Below are 18,800 nucleotides of genomic sequence, written 5' to 3'. Positions count from 1 at the left end.
ACGAGTATGACATATACAAAAGGAACATCGAACTTCACCCTTACGGGTCAAAGACGTGTACGGTCCCCCAAATGAGTTTGACCATGGGGACACAAGAACCACACATCGCCATCTGCAATAAGCCCACTGCTCACACACCTCACCCAGGGTACCAGAAGGCTCGAACAGCGAAGTCTCCTTATTCGATGACACAAGAAAAAAACACTACAAAGACCATAACCATCCATTGCACAGGCGCTTAAAGCCACATACAGTAAGTTGATCACTTCCAGACAAAACAAGTTACAAAGATCACTCACCAGGTTCAAGTCATCGAGATGATGAACAGACTAGGGCAAACATTACAAAATCCACAAAATACCACTCGCTCAGCAGACACAATCTGGCCACCCATTGGAACGCCCAGCTGAGCAAGCTGGAACACAAAATTGGAAACCTAATTAATGGAATAAACATAGCATACTCAATCATCGAAGAAACCTCACTAGCTTGCTAAGAGATTAAGACATTCATACAAGACACATTAACCACGATTGCTAACAACCTCTCACTTCCAACAATTAGCTACGGCACCCAACCTTGGCCATCCATTTTTCGACCCAAGAGAGCAAAGAACCATCTATCCATGAAAGACATTTAAACCTTGCTTCTATACTACAATGACCGCTCGCCACAATTCTATGCACAAGTCTTCAACATACAGACCGTGGATTTCAAGGAAAGGCAAAATCCTCAGGAATAAAGACACAAACCATGAGAACCTAATTGAAATCCCGAGGGAACTAAATCCCAGACTCTCATCCCTCTCAAATTCAACCACTAAATACATGTTACTAAACTGCAGATCAGCGATCAAACATGCCACAGACATTGCCAAACCATTCTTCACCATGAATTGGATATTCTTTTCCTGACAGAAACCTGGCTAAATCAATGGTCCGCACCCATGCTGGACTTAATCGTTCCTCCAAACTACACCATCCAACACCTTGACGATAGCATCAACCGGGAGTGGGATTACAATCATTCACGAGAGCTCCCTTCAAGTCAAAATCTTCCCTGTAGACAATTTCACTTCCTGTGAGTACATGGGTGCATAAATCTACACAGCAGAGAAATCACTTGCCAAAGTTAACCTGTTTTTTCACCATCCACCAAAAAACGCATCTGGGAAGCCAAAGCATCGTACTTCAGAATCCAACTGGACTATGCAAGGAATCGCCCAAAAGGACTGTTTGAAATTGTCAACCAACAAATGGGGGCGAACAGTATAACCAAGCTCAGTAATAACACAGTGGGAAAATGTGAAGCGTTCTCTTCATTTTTCAATAAAAAGATCTTAGAAATCTAAAAGGAAATTGCAACTGACAGTCCAAGTTCACAAGACAATGTAGTCAATGATCGCCATCCCATTGAGGACCCTACATGCCAGGTGATGGAGCCAATGATGAACCACCCTTCCGAGACCAAAAATTAAGCTACCCGGAGCGAGTTCAAAACACTAACAGAGGAAGAGGTCCACAAGGTCTTACTATCTATGAAACTAACTTCACATTTCAATGACCCCATCCCTCCACAACACTAAAGGAACTGAGCCACCTCTTCTCACCTATACTAATGAAGATTGTAACCTCATCGCTAAAACAAGGCAGGATCCCAGAATGCCTGAAGACTGGTCAAGTGACACTCTTCCTAAAAAAGTGGGTGCTGGCCCTACAATCCTGAACAACGTTCAGCCGGTGTCAAACATCCCCTTTCTAGCAAAATTGCTGGAAAAATGTGTGCACAACCAACTGAGCCACCACATTGACCAATTCAAGCTACAAGTTTCAATCAGGATTTAGAACAGGACACAGCACTGAATCACCATTGTGCACATAATGGATGACACCCTTTATATACTAGACAACAAAGACTCGTGCCTGCTCATCCTCCTTGACCTCTCATCGGCGTTTGACACGGTCAATCACAACACCCTACTAAAAGTACTAGAAATCAGAATGAGGTTGTCTGGGAAAGTGCTTTCTTGGGTCGCTTCCTTCCTACAGAATCACTCACAACGCATCAAACTAGGCAACTCATCATCCGACTCCTCACCAGTGAGGAGCTGAGTCCCCCAAGGGTTGAATTTCTCCCCCACACTCTTTAGCCTATTTATGGAACCACTAACTAACTGAAATTCTCAATCAATCGAACATTGCATACCACATGTACGCAGATGACACAGAATTATACTTACAGATATCCTCCCTTGATGACGTCATTCAACTAAATAAAACTCTAGTTAAAACCCAGTCCTAGCTCTCTCAAAACAACCTCAAGCTGAACTCTCTGAAAACCGAATTCCTTCTTTTCTCCCTGCAGAACAGCTCCACACTCATCCAAGGTGGGCTTAAGCACCTGGACGCACTCAATTGCAAACCTACCATTATTGACTCCACAAAATCCCTTGGAATAACACTGGACAAGAGTCTAAAAATGAGAGCTCACATGAGTGTTACCACATGCAGTGCGGCGTTTCAACTCAGAATAATGAAGAAATTGAAACAATTTCTACCACCTTAAGACTTCAAACATGCAGTACAAGCACTTGTGGTGCGCAGACTAGAATACTGCTCGGTGACTCTGTCAGGTCTACCCAAAGGGAGCTCCACTCAAAACAACTTTTGCTGCTGCGATACTGGTAACAGGAACTAGATGCTTTAACCACATCACCCCATTGCTTGGGTATCTGGACTGGCTTCCCCTCGAGGCAAGAACGCAACTGAAAATTGATTGCCTCACATACAAAAGCATTACATTTTAATGAACTAAGTTTCCTGGCAGAAAATATTCGAATTTCCGGTGGCAGCCACTACCTAAGAAGTGCTGACTCTCTCAGGCTTGAACCTCCTAGATTCCGAAAACAAAATACGTACACACGCTCCTTCTCCGTGGTGGCGCCACGGATCTGGAACTCCTTGCCACCTAAGGTGTGTTCAAACCCAAAAAACCCACTTTTGCAAAAAAGAGGTGACAAAGATCGTGATGAATAGATTCCTTGCATAGACATTCGGAAAGCCAGGGCACAAGGAACGTCGCAATGGTAGCAATTTTTAGATTGGTTGGAAGCACATCGTTTATAGAAGAACCCTTGAAACCATTGCTCCCCTGGGTACCTGGATCTGAATAGTTTCAGAGCAGCAGCAATTGCCCAGCATGAAGTTGCTAGATCAATGCAGACTAATGAAATATTAACGGACTGGCAGTCGTTTAATGTGATATCTGTTGCAACAGCCTATTGTGGCTCTTTACTTTTGATGTACCTATTGTTCATTCAACCCTATGTACAGCACTCTGATACCCCTGGGACATGTGCATGCTTTATAAAACGCTCTAAAAATAAAATGAAGTGAGAGTTGTGACATGCTAATAATCCTAAAGCACCACATGTTTCGTCATTATTTGAGGACCTTTTAATGTTCATAAGGGATGGTTTGGAGTGTCAGACTAGCCAATAGGGCAATTAGTCTGGCTGTGACAGAAGGTCTGGTCTCAAAGGTCAGTGTGTGGGCTGTTTTTGGCTATTGGTGGGCTTGGTTTATAGTCTAGTGGTTTATACTGTTGATGTCCCCCAGACATTACCACAAACATTGCGTTCAGCAAGCACAAAAGCTTGTCTTTACAAGTTCAAACTTGCCCCAATTTGCAAAGTGCCACATTTTTAATCTATCTGAATCTTCAATAGAGGCCACTTTTAGTTTGATACCCAGGCCTATTTTCTGGCCCAGCCTGACCCTAAAATTTTGTTGCAATTAGAAAGGAAAATGTATATTTAAGTGGTTTTGTATAGATGCTGTGAAATAAACCCTGTTGGACTATAGTTATTGTAATGCTTAGATATTCTTCAATTTGGATATCTCTCATGGTTAATGGAGGCATTGAAGGGTTCACAAGTAGTACAGTGCGACAACTGAGACAATGTTTGCTTTTAATTTACATACAAATTTAAAGGATTTATCTGGTCTCGTAGCACATGTATGCATGGTCTGTTAGTGGACTGTCATTTGTAGTCACATAATGGTTTCTGTCCACATTTGAGCTGGCATTCTAGTTTGAGAACGTGATCAGATTTGCTATTTCAAATATGAGCCACAATATTCTCCTACAATTGGTTGTCATCTGTGTTTTGTTTTTTAACTCCTATGGGAAAATGATTGCATTCTTGAATGTTGGATATTCATCTTCATACAAGAAAAGGGCTATGGATATACCTCAGCTAATAATTTATAAGCTTGCTGGTCCCTGGCAGTGAGATGTTTGCCCAGCTCCTATTAGATTATCAAAGTCCTGGGCAGTTGAAATGTCTTTTACCTGCATAACACATTTTTGGCAATCTAATAATAAATGATAGAACTTGAGCTTTATTTTCTTGTATTGTTCAATTCAGAATGTCATTTGATCAGTGAATTTGGAATCAGTTGATGATTAAACTTGTGAAGTAGCGAATAAATAAATACTATGTTTAAAGGGAGAAATAAGGTACTGAAGAAGGGTGGAAGTTCAAGGACTGGAAGCATTAGGGTCACTCACAAAATGTTTTGGTGTCCACACAGGTGTTTGCATTCAATTTGTGTTATTCCTAATATTTATACAGGTAGCATATTGAATGGAATATAAGAATATCCTAGCTTTCGCTTGTTTTCGCCTTTCAGTCTTAAACTGCACCTGTGGATTCGGCACCTAGAGTTAGAACAAACTTGCGATTTCTTGATTTTTACTCACTTTTTTCTTGATGCTGAATCATTTTTCCTTGGGAAGAAATCAATTTTTCTTCACTGCTGAAAAATGTGGGTGTTTGAGACTCTATGCCACACGTACGCCTTACTGAAGTAGTTGTTAATTTACAAGTGTAGTGAATGTTTGAAAAGACATTGCAAATGTTTAGGAATACCCGCTGTATACCATTGCAAATTTTAACGATTGGGACTAATATCAGAAAGTCTATTATGTTATATTAGGTAAAAGTTGCTGACTTTTTATCTTCCAGGGTGTCCAACAAAAACGCCCTACAGAAGCTCAAAATGCAATACTTCGTCGATATTTCCTGGAATTGACACAGAGTTTTATCATTCCTTTGGTAAGATATTTAATACACATTTTCAGAGCTAATCAAAACATTTGGCCATGAAGTCAATTTGACGCCTGTAAAGTCCTTGAGATTTAAAGTTAAATAACTCCGAGGGAAATTGGTCGCCATGTTTGCCACTCTTCTAGTTATGTTACTGTCATTCATGACTAGAGCTGTGACGTCCTTACTGAGTTATCCTACAAAAACACTTGTGACTGGAAAGTTCTATTTTCACACATTTATGTATTATTATTAGGGCTCCCGGTTTTATAGTATTTATTTTTTTGCCATTTCTGTCTGTATTTATACATATTTATTTTGGGTTTTGTGTAAAAATTAAGCTGAAATTAGTATATTTCCAAATTTATTTAACCTATAAATATGCACTCATGCTTGAATGTCTGCCAGGTTTCAGTGCTGTGAAATATGCAAATTTCAGTATCAACCTGGTGCATATCTACTGCTGGTAAAGCCTCTTTACTAAAATCCATTTCTTTTTTAACCCCCTTATCTATCAATCCACACATCTTTTGGCCTGGCAGTCATGGCAGACAGCATTTACAATTACCCACAAAGCAACTCAATTTCAGTTTTTATCCACATTTAAAAATAAATACTGACAAGAAAAGGAATATTTCTGTCTGTATTTATCTGTAAAAATCAGTAAAAACTGAAAACAGGGAGCCTTAATGTTTTTTTTTTTTCCAACTCTTTATTTGGTTCAGTAAGAAAACATAAAACCTCACACAGCAGATGCCATCTACGTAGGAAATATACATTGACCAGTAAAAGACATTGCCATAACTCATTCATTATAGTAATATATCACTAGCAATCATATGGCACTTGGATTAAATCCTTGATTGTAATCCCACCTCAACCCCCAGACATTCTAATGCTTCTTGGGACACCCTCTGGCCTAAAACACCTTCTCTTCGGTAGTCCATGCCACAAAACATTTCGATAGCACAGGGTGCCTTACGCTGCTGCAGATGGCGATCAATATCTCTCATTGCAATTAACAAACCTAGAGCAACCAGTAGTCCTGTCTCTCTGACTGTTCAGTTTTTCCATCAACCCAAGTATTGCCAAACTAGGGTCCGGTAGAAGAGGTCTGCCCACTATTTTGGTTAGCATATCATTTATGTAGGATCAGTAGTGTATGATTGGACAAGCCCAGATAGTCTGAAAAAAGGTGCAGAGACCTCCCACTTACATCGAAGGCAAAAAGGGTAAGCACTTGTTGATTTTGCATAGACTTGTTGGCCACATACACACTCCGATTACTTGAGGACTCTTGGCCTGGTTCTAGTCAGCATCCTCTTGTGGGCCTGGATCCTGTTCCCTTTTTGTACATATTTGTGTCAATGGGTGCAGAAGGTTAAACAAAAAAGAAGAGGTGAGATGGCACAATATTGTCTTGTGCCTCTTTCTATGTTGAAAAGGGAGGAAAGGGACCCTATTGACTCTAACCTGTGACCAGCATGAAAAAAAAAATATATATATATATATATTTATTTCCTCCAAGTTTAGCTCCAGTTCGCCGGAGTCTTGGCGCATCTACAGCGGTGCAGCTTCCACGGCGGAGCCAAGCCGTTCAATATTTTCCCCACCCTCTTTTCAGAAGAACGGAGCGCACTCACTGGTGTTGTTCCCAATTTTCTCTTTTAATTCCAAAGTTCAATCATATATTGTCACAGGCATGTCATCGCTACAAACCAACGCGTTTCGGTCTCTCCGAGACCTTGATCACGGTTCATATATATATTTTCTAAAGAAAGGACTAAAGTTCAACACATAAATGGCCAGTCTAAGGCTTTATTAAAATCCACCATGGTCCTAGGTACCTTCGAAGGCTCCGAATGAGCTAGCGCTGTGTGGAAGTGCCGGAGCAGGGTCATGTACCATGCTCTAGCATAAATCCTTTTTGGTCTTTATAAGACTGCTAATTCCAGCCACCAATCTGTTGGCCAGTATTTTAGTAAGTACCTTTGTTTCAGTATTAATTACCTAAATAGGCCTTTAAGCAGCGCAATAGGTTAGGGTCTTTCTGGGTTTTAGAATTACCGAAATTTTTGCATCCATCAGATCATATGGTGAGGAGCCTGTAGCTATTGCTTCTTCATACATCACCAATAAGGTAGAGGTTATAAGTGAATCCTCTTAAAGCTTACAGCTCTGAACAGTTGTGAAATGTGTTACCCCACTCAGTCATTCCAAATGGATGGGTGCCCATTTACCTGGGTTAACTGTTGTAAAACCCAAGAAATAACCTAAGTTACAAGCTAGAGATGGAAAAGGCACACCAAAAAGTACGTACACAACACCAAAATTGAAATATTGTAAGAAAATTGACTTTGTGTCCTGAAGAAGGCCTGTTTGCTCGCTGGGACGAAACATGTTGGCTGTGCTCGTTTTTGAAGCAATGAAATGAAATAAATAAAAATGTTGTACTACACATGGTGTCTTGGACTATTGGACTTTGCATGTCATATTTTTTTATATATAAGTGAATTTGACTCTGGTATTGTATACTTACTTTGTAGTGTGCCCTTGAAATCTCTATCTTGTAACTTAGGGCATTATAAGCGATGCATATGTTTTTTTATGAATCAAGCAGGTATCCATTATGTGTTTTTCAAGATGGTATAATATTGAGTCTGTAAAATCTCTTCCTCTGTCAGAGGTAGGTCTGGTGAGTGGTAGTCATCATTTGAAACCACAGACATTATTTGATCACTAATAATAGGGTTATTCTGCTTGGTAGTGGAGGAAATTCATTTGCAATTCAGATGGAGTTAGCAGTTTGACCAGCTGTGTCACAGGAAGCCAACTTCATTTCCCTCTCCTCCGATTCTGTTTTCAAGGGCCAATTGTGATTCACGCATGGCTTGAAAAATCATTTGTGGAGTAGAATGCATGTGACCTACTATGCTTTGTGTACCTGCACCCCACTCCTCAAGTACCACAGCAGGAACCACTGCTTACACCATTTCTGCTACTCAGCCCCAGCCCCACACCACACCCAAAGAGATTTACCTCCTATTACAAAGAGCAAGTGGTAGATTTCTACATTAAACACTCCTCCATTTTCCCGCCCCGTCCCCAGGAAATAGAGAAAACCTTAGCAGAATTAGCAGGTAATTCTGGGTCCTGGGGTTATTTCCCAATCCATGGAATTACACTTGTGATCCCCGTTAACTCGCTTGAGGATACTAGCCGGACTCTTAAATTCAGACTACGGTATCCCCGCATTAAGATTAATGGGGAATCTTAATTGATGTCTGAAAAACAAGAAGAGTGGAGATTGAAACACTTTGCAGGTTAAATTAAATTGATATATTGCTGCTGCACCATCTCTTTTCTGACTAATGAAAACAAGGTGGGGGTAAACTCAATACGATTATGACTGGGACATTGCATTCAGCTAACCTTGTAAGAAGGCTTTTTAGTCATTTCCTGTATTTGATTGCTTTGACAGACTTTTCTCAAGGAGAGATACAGCCACATTGACTTCTCATTGCACAAATTCCTGCATTGTTGCCTCAAAGGGCATCCACTGGCCTTTGTAGGCAGCAGATTCTTCCCTCACACGTTATAAGGTTGACTCCATATGATTGATGGGACTTTATTAATTTTAACAATGGGAAGCAAGTAGTTCATCTCTAGCCGTGTGCCTTCTCTGTGAAAATATCAGTAAACATGAAAACAGTTCATTAGATAATATAGGTTTGCTGCATGTGCTGCAATAGATCTGCTCTGTACATTACTGCCATATACTGTTGGGCCAGACCCTTTATGATGATTTTGTTCAAAGTAGAGGTTTCAATTTTAAGGTGACCCATGATCCCTCCCTGAAACTTCCAACGCACCAGGACAAAGACTCCTCCTTCGATATTTTTTTTTTTCAACATCGAGTTTGGATCGTTGTGCTACAGAAGGCAATTCTTGACTCCTTGAACCGGACTTGCTTCCTGCAAGACACAATGACACGTTACCATATTTGACCAATTCAGAATCAGTCAGACTGGATGATATTAAGGCCAGAACACACCCTTCTAATTTAGCACGAAATGCAACATTAAGTTCCGTTGGTCAGACTAACCTAGGTCTGCAACCTTTGCTTACCAAGGGACCATGAGGAATTAAATTGTATGGTTGCCAGATATTCAAGGAAACATCTGTGGACGAACCACAGATCGCGGAGCTGAGGCTTTTCGGAGTCACTGACTGAGCTTGACATGGAAGACATAGATTGAACATATTGCAGTGGCGAAAAGGGATGCCCATCTGGTATCCTAAGAGACCTAGGTAGTGAAGTCCACTGTACCTAACTTCGGAGGAATTTGACTTCACAGGAGATCTCTCGCAAGAGCCCCTTGAATAGCCCACACCCAGGAAACAGACAGCACCTAGAGTTTCATCATCCGAGGAGCTTCTCCCCATGTCGAGTGGCACCTCAGCTCCTGGGAAAACATCTGTCTTGAGAGAGCCATGCTTCAAAACCCTAGCTTTGGCACAAAAGCTATCAATAGTCTTCACTGAGCACGGTTTTCGAGCCATCTTGGCCTCAAAAGCCTATCTCAGCTCTCGAAAAGCCTTGACACTAGCCACTCCCTCTGTCCTTGGCACGTCAGGCCCCATTCTGGCACCCAGATACAGATATGCCTACCTCATAACTGAAGTTGGCTCTGAAGTCTTCTTCAAAACTGGTCTCAATACCCAGTAAGGCGACACTATCAGAGGAACAAGAAGAGCAGCCTGATGTTTAGCAAAGAAAAATATATATCGATCCTGTCACAGTTCACATTTTAGCACATCTCCCTCTACAATCATCATCTTGTCTAACATTTACAAAGATAACAAGGCTCACATTTGAGTAGGCTATAGTGGAAAAAACTTAGTTCATTTCCTATACCTAAGAAGCAAAAGGCCTACAGAGAGTATACCACCAACACCAGCACAGTCACTAGCACAGTCTCACTCACTTGCACCATCATCCCACACAGATTCACACTCCTTAGCCTACCATGGGTCTTCTTGACCGATATAAGGATCCCGTTCCAACGTATGATGGTGAAGAGCCTTGGTAGGATTACAGTTTAGATTCTTAGCGAGATCCATCTCTGGAGCCCTCACTTTTGAAATCTTCCTGTACTGACGACACCTCTTCATACCATGACGTTATCCAAAGGGTGGCTAACCACCATAAGGTCAAACTACATATAATGGAGGACGAAGAGGATTTAATGGTAGTGATGCTGCACAAAATGGCACATTCAGTGCTGGTTTTTGCAATGCTGAAAATCATGAACAAGTGCTTAGTCGAGAATTTCTAGGACCCAGTGTCATCACTCCAAGGGTGGAGAAAAATACAAAGCTGCACCTGGAGATGCCTTATAAATTAGGGGCCAGGCACCGCCTGACTTCCTGGCGATCCATTTATCCAGAAAAAATATTTTTCCAGGACATTGGAGATGCCTTTCTTCCACACAAGGAATGCTGGAGAATTGACACCGCTAGCAAAAGAGTGGACATGGGGACAGGCACTCAGTTGCATATAGCCAGCACAGTTTGCCTGTTATCTAGGTAAGACAGGTACCACTAGGAAGAAATGAAATACCTGATCAAACATCTGACCGGAGCCTACGACAAAATAGGTGAGTTAGAGCAAAACCTTAATGTCCCCTTCAGTGGAGGCCATTGGTTTGCACCTCTGGTGGGACTCTATGCATGAGAAGATAAAGAATGACAGACACAGCTCAATCTGTGGAGGGCCCTCAAAACACAAGTAGCACAGGTGTAACTTTCAGCACAACCGAGAACAAGAGCAAAACCTGTAGTTACACCACAGTACCCTGGCTATCAAAAGCAGTAGTCATTTTAGGACGGGCAAAATTTCAAGATGTATTACAGGGGATACTTCCACAGCATGAGCTGCCGTAGTGCTAGAGGAGCCCAATGCAAGGGCCCCTCTACCGCAAAACAGTGACCTCCCATGTACCCCCCCCCCTCCCCAACACACAACACTTGTCTGGGGGAAGGGGGAAGTTCTATCTTCCTCCGTGGGAAGAGGTAACCACAGACAAGTGGGTTCTGTTCATCGTTGCCCATGGATACTGCTTGGAATTTCCTAGTACATCACCGGATATACAACCTTGTCATCACATCATCAGCCACGAACATCAAAGACTGCTGTTAAAAGTGAAGGCATTGCTCAAAAAGGGAGCAATAGTACCAAGCCCAACACATCAGAGTAAGGCGTATACTCATGCTTGCTAATCCCAAAGAAAAATAGAAAGCTCAGAGATATTTCATCTCCAACCCGTAAATTGATATATGGTATCAGAGCACTTCCAGAATGACAACTCTTTAGGACATCATTCTGCTGATCCGCATTGGGGATTACATCCCACGATCTCAAGAACACCTACTACCTTGTCCCCATTCACTCAGAACACTAACAGTACCTCAGTTTTATGGTAAGTTAACATCATTATCAGTTGAAGTGACTGTCCTTTGTGGTCATGACAGCCCCACAGTTCTTTACAAAATGTCTGATGTTGGCTGTAGCAGACCTTCACTGAAATGCTATGCATGTCGTTCCATATTTGAACGACTGGAGAGTAAACAGACACCAGCAGGGCCTCGCTCTAACTCAGCAAGCAGTGTCTCTCCTCCACAAATTAGACTTCTCAGTTATTGCACCTGCCCAAAAAACACAGCTTTTCTTGGGACCTATACTGAACACAGTAACAGGCGAAGCCTTCCTAAACAAGAGAGTGAGGACATTCCAGGACTGCTTCATCTTCAACAGACATTGCTTTTTCTGATGGTGAGAATGATTATGAAACGGCTGGGAATGATGACTTGCATTTCTGTCGTCCGAAATGCTCTCTTACAAGTGGCTGGTCGATGGGAGGATCTAGTATTGGTGTAGCCTAGAATTCAGCTGAAATTAAAATTGAGTAAAGCCAAGAGCTTGCTACTGGGCAGGTCATTCCTTGACCCCCGGCAAAAGTGGCGATTACCACAGATGCTTACCTTACATGGTAGGGAGAATAAATGAGCCACCTCACACTTCAGGGCCAATGACTTGCTCAGCAACATAGGCTGTACATGAATCTCCTGGAACTAATAGAAGTACACTTGGCACTATTAGCATTTCACACATTGATTCACAAGAAGACAATGCTCATCCGCATAAACAGCATAACCTTGATGTGTTACATCCAAAAACTCGGAGATGCACATTCACCCCGGCTATCCAATCTAACACAAACAATATTGCATTGAACCCTTTGACATCAAGTCTCTTTCCTAGTGGAGTATCTTCCAGCAGTCAACAACAAATTTGTGAACTTAGTTAGCAGCACACATCAACAGATACACAAATGGTAGATGAACGCACATCTACTTCAACAGTACTTCCAACACTGAGGGACCCCTACAGTTTATCTCTTCTGTAGAATACAAAATGCCAAAACTTTGTCTCAAGGTACTGGCACCCGAAGGTCATGGGCAATGCTCTGTGAATGATTGTTTGGTGTGTTTGCCTTCACTTCTCCTCCACTACCACTGATCCCATAATGAAGTAAGAAAAATGAGGCAGGCGTCCATAAGGCTTACCTTCATCGTACCCACCTGGATGAGGCAGTCATGGTACTCAATACAACTTGACATTTCAATACATCCACACGAGAAACTACCCCTACAAACTGACCTATTCATACAGTATCACTCTCCGCTTTTCCACCCAAATCTCAAGACAATGAATTTAGCAATTTGGTCCAGAAGTCAAGATCTGATAGACATCTAGCCAGTTAGAATCCTACCCAGGCACCAGACTGGATCCGGAGAATTTTCCCAGTAGTACCTCTGCTCATTGGTAGAGGGCGTCAAGCAACTTCTTAGCGACGTAGTCTTCCGAATGTGAAGTCAACGGAGTCCATATAAGCCCTCCGACGTGCTGACATCAGTTCCTTTTTTTCCACGCTAGCAATGAAAATAGTCACAAAAGAAACTGACGTCAAAGCGTATGGAGAAGGCTTATATGGACTCCATTGATGTCACATTCGGGAGATGACGTAGCTACGGAGTCTCTTGAAGCCCTTTACCGGCACGCAGAGGTACTGCTGGCAACATTTCTGCATCACGTCTGGTGCCTGGGAAGGATTCTATAAGGACTCTGCTGCTAGATCCTGTCTCTACCAGATAAGGCGTTACCTAAGGTAAGTAACTTGTCCTTCAGGTGCCTTCAATTGAATGTATGCTCATTCTTAAGGAGTCTTATAACCTTCTACAAGGACTCACTGTGCAGCAAAATGGATAAGATTTGTCCTCATTCTAAGAGGGAGTCACTATGGCTTACATTAGCAATATCCCACTTGCAGACTTGTGTAAAGCTACAACATGGTCTACAACTCACATTTTCACAAAACATTATTGTGTGGCAGTTCATGCCCACACAGAGACCCAGGTTAGACAAGCTGTCCTTAAAACTTTGTTTCAAACATCTTCCACTACTGCTGTCAAAGGCACTTCTTTTCAGTCCATGCAAAATATGTGATCTGCACTAGCATATGCTGCAAACCTTAATTTGAGGTTTAGGTCAAAAAAGAGTGTTGAACTTGGGATGCATTTAACTTCATTTATATTATTCGTTTGTTTAATTTGCAAGATTTAATTTCTTAACCTTTCCTTACAGGAACGATATGTGGCAAGCCTGATGCCTTTACAAAAAACAATATCTCCATGGAAGGTACAAAAGTGATTTTCGTATGTGCATGTCAACTTTGTTTCGATATTATGTTGTTCAATCTGCACTTTTTGTACACATTTAGTTATTTTGTATTTCTTTCAAAGAGTCCACCCCAGCTGAGACCTTTTATTCAAGACGAGTTTATAAAAACACTTGAGAAAACAGGGCCTCAACTCACCTCCAGAATTAAAGCAGACTGGATAGGACTTTACAGGTCAGTTACAATCCATTTAATGCTTTAGAATGCAACTGTTGTTTGGAGATAGGATTTTTAGTTTTGTTTGAATTCATTGTCTATCCATAAATGATCACTGTCGTACACAAGGTGATTCCCAGAAATGCCTTAGCAAACTTTCCTCACTCAAAATCAGGAATCAAAAGGGGAGTTATTGAGCGTGGCTAGTCACTCATGAGTGTCCAGGCGCTGAGAACTTTAGTGTTAGGGAGTGATCAGTTGAACAGCCAGGTCTTAAGTCCTTGCCTGAATTCCAGCAGAGAGGATGAGATTCGCAATTGAAAGTGGAGGTCGCTCCATGACTTCACAGTAAGGTAGGAGAAAGTGCATTCTCCACTGTTTCTTCAGCGATGCAGAGAGTGTGAATGTGTGAGAGAGAGGTGGAGCACAGGTGTCTGGAGTGGTGGCGGAAGTTCAGGCTGTGGTTGATGTATGCCGGTCCTTGGTTGTGTAGGACTTTGTAGGTGTGGATCAGCCTCTTGAATTGACATCTCTTCTGAATGGGGAACCAGTGGAGCTTCTTGAGGTGGGGGGTGATGCGGGCCCGCTTTGGGAGGCTGAGGCTGAGTCTGTCCACTGAATTCTGTATGGTCTGCCGTCTCTTTAGGAGGTGTGAGTTGATTCCTACTTAGAGTGCGTTGCCGTGGTCCAGCTGGCTGAAGACTAGGGTTTTTGTGACAGTTTGTCTGGTGTTGATGGGGAGCCCTTTGAATATCTTACGGAGCATGTGAAGAGATAGGAAGCAGGTAGAGAAAACTGCATTGATCAGGTTGTTCATGTTGAACTTGCTGTCCAGGAGGATGTCATGGATACGGGCACGGTGTGTCGGAGTGGGTGAGGGGTCTTACGGCTCAGGGACTCGTTGTTCAGGTGGCTTTTAACTTAGTCTTCATCTGCCTTGCCATTATTACCTCCCACTAGGGAGTCTAGGTGGCTGGACGCGTGTGCTCTCCAACTTTTTGCCTCTACCAGTGCGGCTATCCGCGCATTGAATACTGCATGTGTGTTCGCACTTCATCCTCGACCCTTTGGGACCTGGTCGAGACCCTTCTCCCTTCTATTCCTGAGGAGCCGCGGTCACAGTTGCTTTGGCTTCTTCTTGATGGCAGGGGAATAGCATAATTTTTGCTCCGTTCTTCCCTTGATGCCACGGACTCTGTGGGACGATCTCTTGCTCGGTCTGTGGCTTTGCTCAGCCATGCATGGCTGCGCGACAGTCGCTTCTCATATAATGTTAGGGATGCCCTCAGGGATTTACTGTTAAATGGTGTGGACCTTTTTGATCCCCATGTGGATTTGGCAGTCTCCCGGCTCTTGTCCGGGTTGCCATAACTTTTGTGCTGTTCTGTGCCTTGTTTTCCTACACCTCTATCACGAACGTGTATAGTAGGTTCCCCATTTGGTGTCCATGGCTGTTCAACCTTCTCTGATTTGTTAGTTTTCAACTGTATGGCTGGTTTAATCTTAGATTGCTGTCCAAGGCTGTTCAGCCTTCTCTGATTTGTTAGATTGCAGACGTATGGCTGGTTTATTCTTCTGTTCAGTCCTCTGACTGCGTGATTTACCCAAGAGGATCCACTTATCAGGGGTTGACACCCTATGTGGGGTATATGCTGCCTTACCTTAGTACGCTCCTATGGAGTATTCCTCGCGGACATCCTTCGGGGAGTCCCTCCCTGCCTTTAGTCCTGCGATCCTATTATTAGCATCACCCTGTCACGCTTCGGGTGCCTTTGGTCTCGCTTGTCTGTAATGCTTCTGTCCTTGTTTTTATGGCCCACATTGTCTCCGTCGCTGTGCGGTAATGTTTAGTACTATTGGTACAAACTTGGACACGCAGCCCTTATTGGGCTCGTCCTCCAAGGCACTAGCTTAGCATTTATATCTCTGCTGTATGTGGCCTCTTTTCTCACCACTTCTTCTACAGCGGTTCTTTCCACATTCCCTGCTGCCTCGCACAGGTGTTTCCACACTTCTGCTTGGATCATACTATGATTTTTCATGGGGCGTATTTCTTCGACATACTTGTTTCTTCTGGTCCCCGGCACTTATATTGATCCTGACTGTTTCCACTGTCGTGCCTCTAGCTTGCAGGGGACCGTGGTTCTTCCCGAGCAAGGGGGGATGTTGCTCTTTCCTTCATGCGATGCCCATGGTCGCTGACCCAGTCTGCTTGTGCCACCACCTCTATGTGGTGCTCGACTGCCTGGTTCCCCCTTTTAGGCCGTTGCCCTCTTGATGTAGTGCGCATCTGAGCTGCTCACGCTGCCCTGCAGGAGGCCTTTCCTTTCTTCGTGTAGTTCCAAGGTCCAATGGATGTGTAGGTGTCTTCCGGTATGCTTCAATGTCTTACAGTGTCGCTCCTACTTTGACGCTAGGCTGTGTGCCATTGGCCCTTTCGCCGGTTGTAACAGACCGCCTATGTCTTGGCGTGTCCTCCATTTTACTACCGGCCTTTTGGCCATGGATTGGTCGACTGCCAATGTTGTCACATGTGTCTAGCTGATGCAGCTTGAAAAGTGCTTCTTCTGCTAGTCTACATACTGGGCCGGTATGCGCTTTCTGTCATACCGGTTGCCACCTCTCTGGGTTTGGCTTACAGGCGACACATTACATCTGGTTGATCTTTCACGCCCTAGGTCCACTTCCACTTCTGGCGGTGTCATCAGATTGCTTTTAACTCCAGCATATTTAGTGTGCATTTTCTTGTTCCATGCCGGCACTTGCTGGCTAGGAGTCAGCCTTTTGCCTTCGTTGCCCCCTGTATCTTGCAGGCGCAGGTTCAACATCGCTTTTGGGTTCGATCGACACCTCGGATCCTGCGGATCCCTCGGGCCCTAGGCTTGGTTCATCTTCCTTTTTCGAAGTTGTAAACTCTTGCTCCAGCATGCGCATTCTGGTTCTGGGATTTCCCTCTCTCAACCCGTTATACACAAAAGGGGTTTTCGTGCTGTTCTTGTCTGCTTGTGGTACCATTGCCTTCCATTGTCCTCCACTCTCTTCTGAGCTTCATCGTCTAGGAGTTGGCTGCACTGATATTACTGTCCCCGCTGTGCTTCGTCACATGATTGACGGCACAGTTTTAGTCACTTTCCTGACGGCAACGTTCTCTCTAGAACTTGGAGGGGTTCAGTCGCAGACCCGCCTCCTCTATGGGTTTGGCTTTGGTATCTATTCTAAGTTAAGGAATCTGCGGCTAGATGTCTCTATCAGATGAACGAGTTACTTACCTTCGGTAACGATGTATCTGGTAGAGACATAGTCTAGCCGCAGATTCCTTAACGCCCGCCCGTCCTCTCCGTTCTGCGAGGACCTTTTCAGGTTGGGCTTTCTATGCTCGCCTCCTTTCGGATGGCTTGAGCCTTCTGCAAAGTGACGCTTTCACTTCACACCCAAACAGAATGTTTCATTCTGCTTTCATAGCTTTACTCCGCCCATTATCGTAATTGGACGGTATGCTCATGTATCATGTATCCTTTCCAACCCTAAGCCCTGGGTTGTACAGTGTGGGTTCTATTCGTGTTTTTTCTCACCCCCCGCTCTCCCTTTCTTTATCGCCTTGGGGTCTCTTACCGCCCCTATGCTCCATTGGTTTGAGGTCTGTTGGCTCTGCCACATTTTATGTCTCTCTTATTGGGAATACAACGTCTCTTTCTGGTGACGTCTTTTGGTCAGTTGTCCTGGCTACTATGTTCTGGACTTTTTGTCCTTCACGGTTATACCTTAAGGTTGTGGACTTTCTGGCATCTGCCATAATGTTGTTTACATCTTCCTTTGCCTCCCAGGGTGGTTGGCCTTCACTTTTGAGGGGTTGCTTCTCAGAGCGGTGCTTTGCTCATTCCCTTTACTAGTTTCCAATATACAGTGCCTGGCACTTTCCTTTATGGTGCTGTTTTTCCTCATTCCATGTCTTTTCATCATTTTCGCACACTGTTCCCATATTCTAACAGTTTTTTGGCGGTGGCTCCGGGTTGCGGTGCGGAAAGGTTTCTCCGATGAAAACTGTTGTCAGCACGCCGGGAGGGGCATATATGGCTATGCTGACGTTACGTCCGTGGACGACGTCCGGGCGGAGTCGTGCTGCACCGCCCCCCCCCCGGCGCGCAGAGGTGCTGCTGTGGACAATTTTCCGGATCCAGTCTGACGCCTGGAGATATTCTAAGTTAAGGAATCTGTGGCTAGACTATGTCTCTACCAGATACATCGTTACCGAAAGTAAGTAACTCGTTCTTCAAGGAGGTTGGCGGTGGTGGTGTTAAGGTCGTTGAGGTGAAAATTGAGGTCTCCGAGGTAGATATGTAGTGTTTGGAGTCAATGGCAATTGGTGCAATGAATTTGGGATGGCATCACAGAAGCTGGGGCAAGGTCTTGGAGGCTTGTAGGCAAGGGTGCCTCTGATGATGGTTTTGCCGTTGGTTTGGAGTTGGAAGTTGAGGTGTTCTGTCATCGAGGTGGTATCGTCTACGGTGGTGGTTTCTGTGGATGCTGGCTTATTCCACCCCGTGTTTGATGATGTGATCTTGTGTGCTATCTTGTAGCGTTGGGCGTAACTGAGGCGATGAGGGGTGCGATGCGGGGTGAGTCAGGTCTCAGTGAGGAAGATGACGTCGGGGTGAGAGAGCTGATGCTGTTCCAGATTTTGGTGGCATGCTTGCAGAGTGATTGTGCATTGACAGGGCCGGTTTTCGAGCTAT

At 43.8% G+C, this 18,800-nt stretch overlaps 1 protein-coding gene across 1 annotated transcript in view; it reads left to right on the top strand.

Annotated features, from left to right (window-relative positions):
- Window positions 1–18,800, top strand: part of DENND6A (DENN domain containing 6A) — a 252,677-nt gene that overhangs the window by 190,305 nt on the left and 43,572 nt on the right. Inside the window, exons 15-17 of the mRNA XM_085624672.1 lie at window positions 5,030–5,119; window positions 13,818–13,871; window positions 13,976–14,085. Of these exons, the coding sequence (XP_085480798.1) occupies window positions 5,030–5,119; window positions 13,818–13,871; window positions 13,976–14,085 (254 nt within the window). The remainder of the gene's footprint in view (window positions 1–5,029; window positions 5,120–13,817; window positions 13,872–13,975; window positions 14,086–18,800) is intronic.

Source organism: Triturus cristatus, chromosome 9 (genome assembly GCF_964204655.1).
Source record: "Triturus cristatus chromosome 9, aTriCri1.1, whole genome shotgun sequence".
In the NCBI taxonomy this organism is placed as follows: Eukaryota; Metazoa; Chordata; class Amphibia; order Caudata; family Salamandridae; genus Triturus; species Triturus cristatus.
Note: the sequence above shows the minus strand (reverse complement) of the source record. Positions and strands in the feature narration are given on the sequence as shown.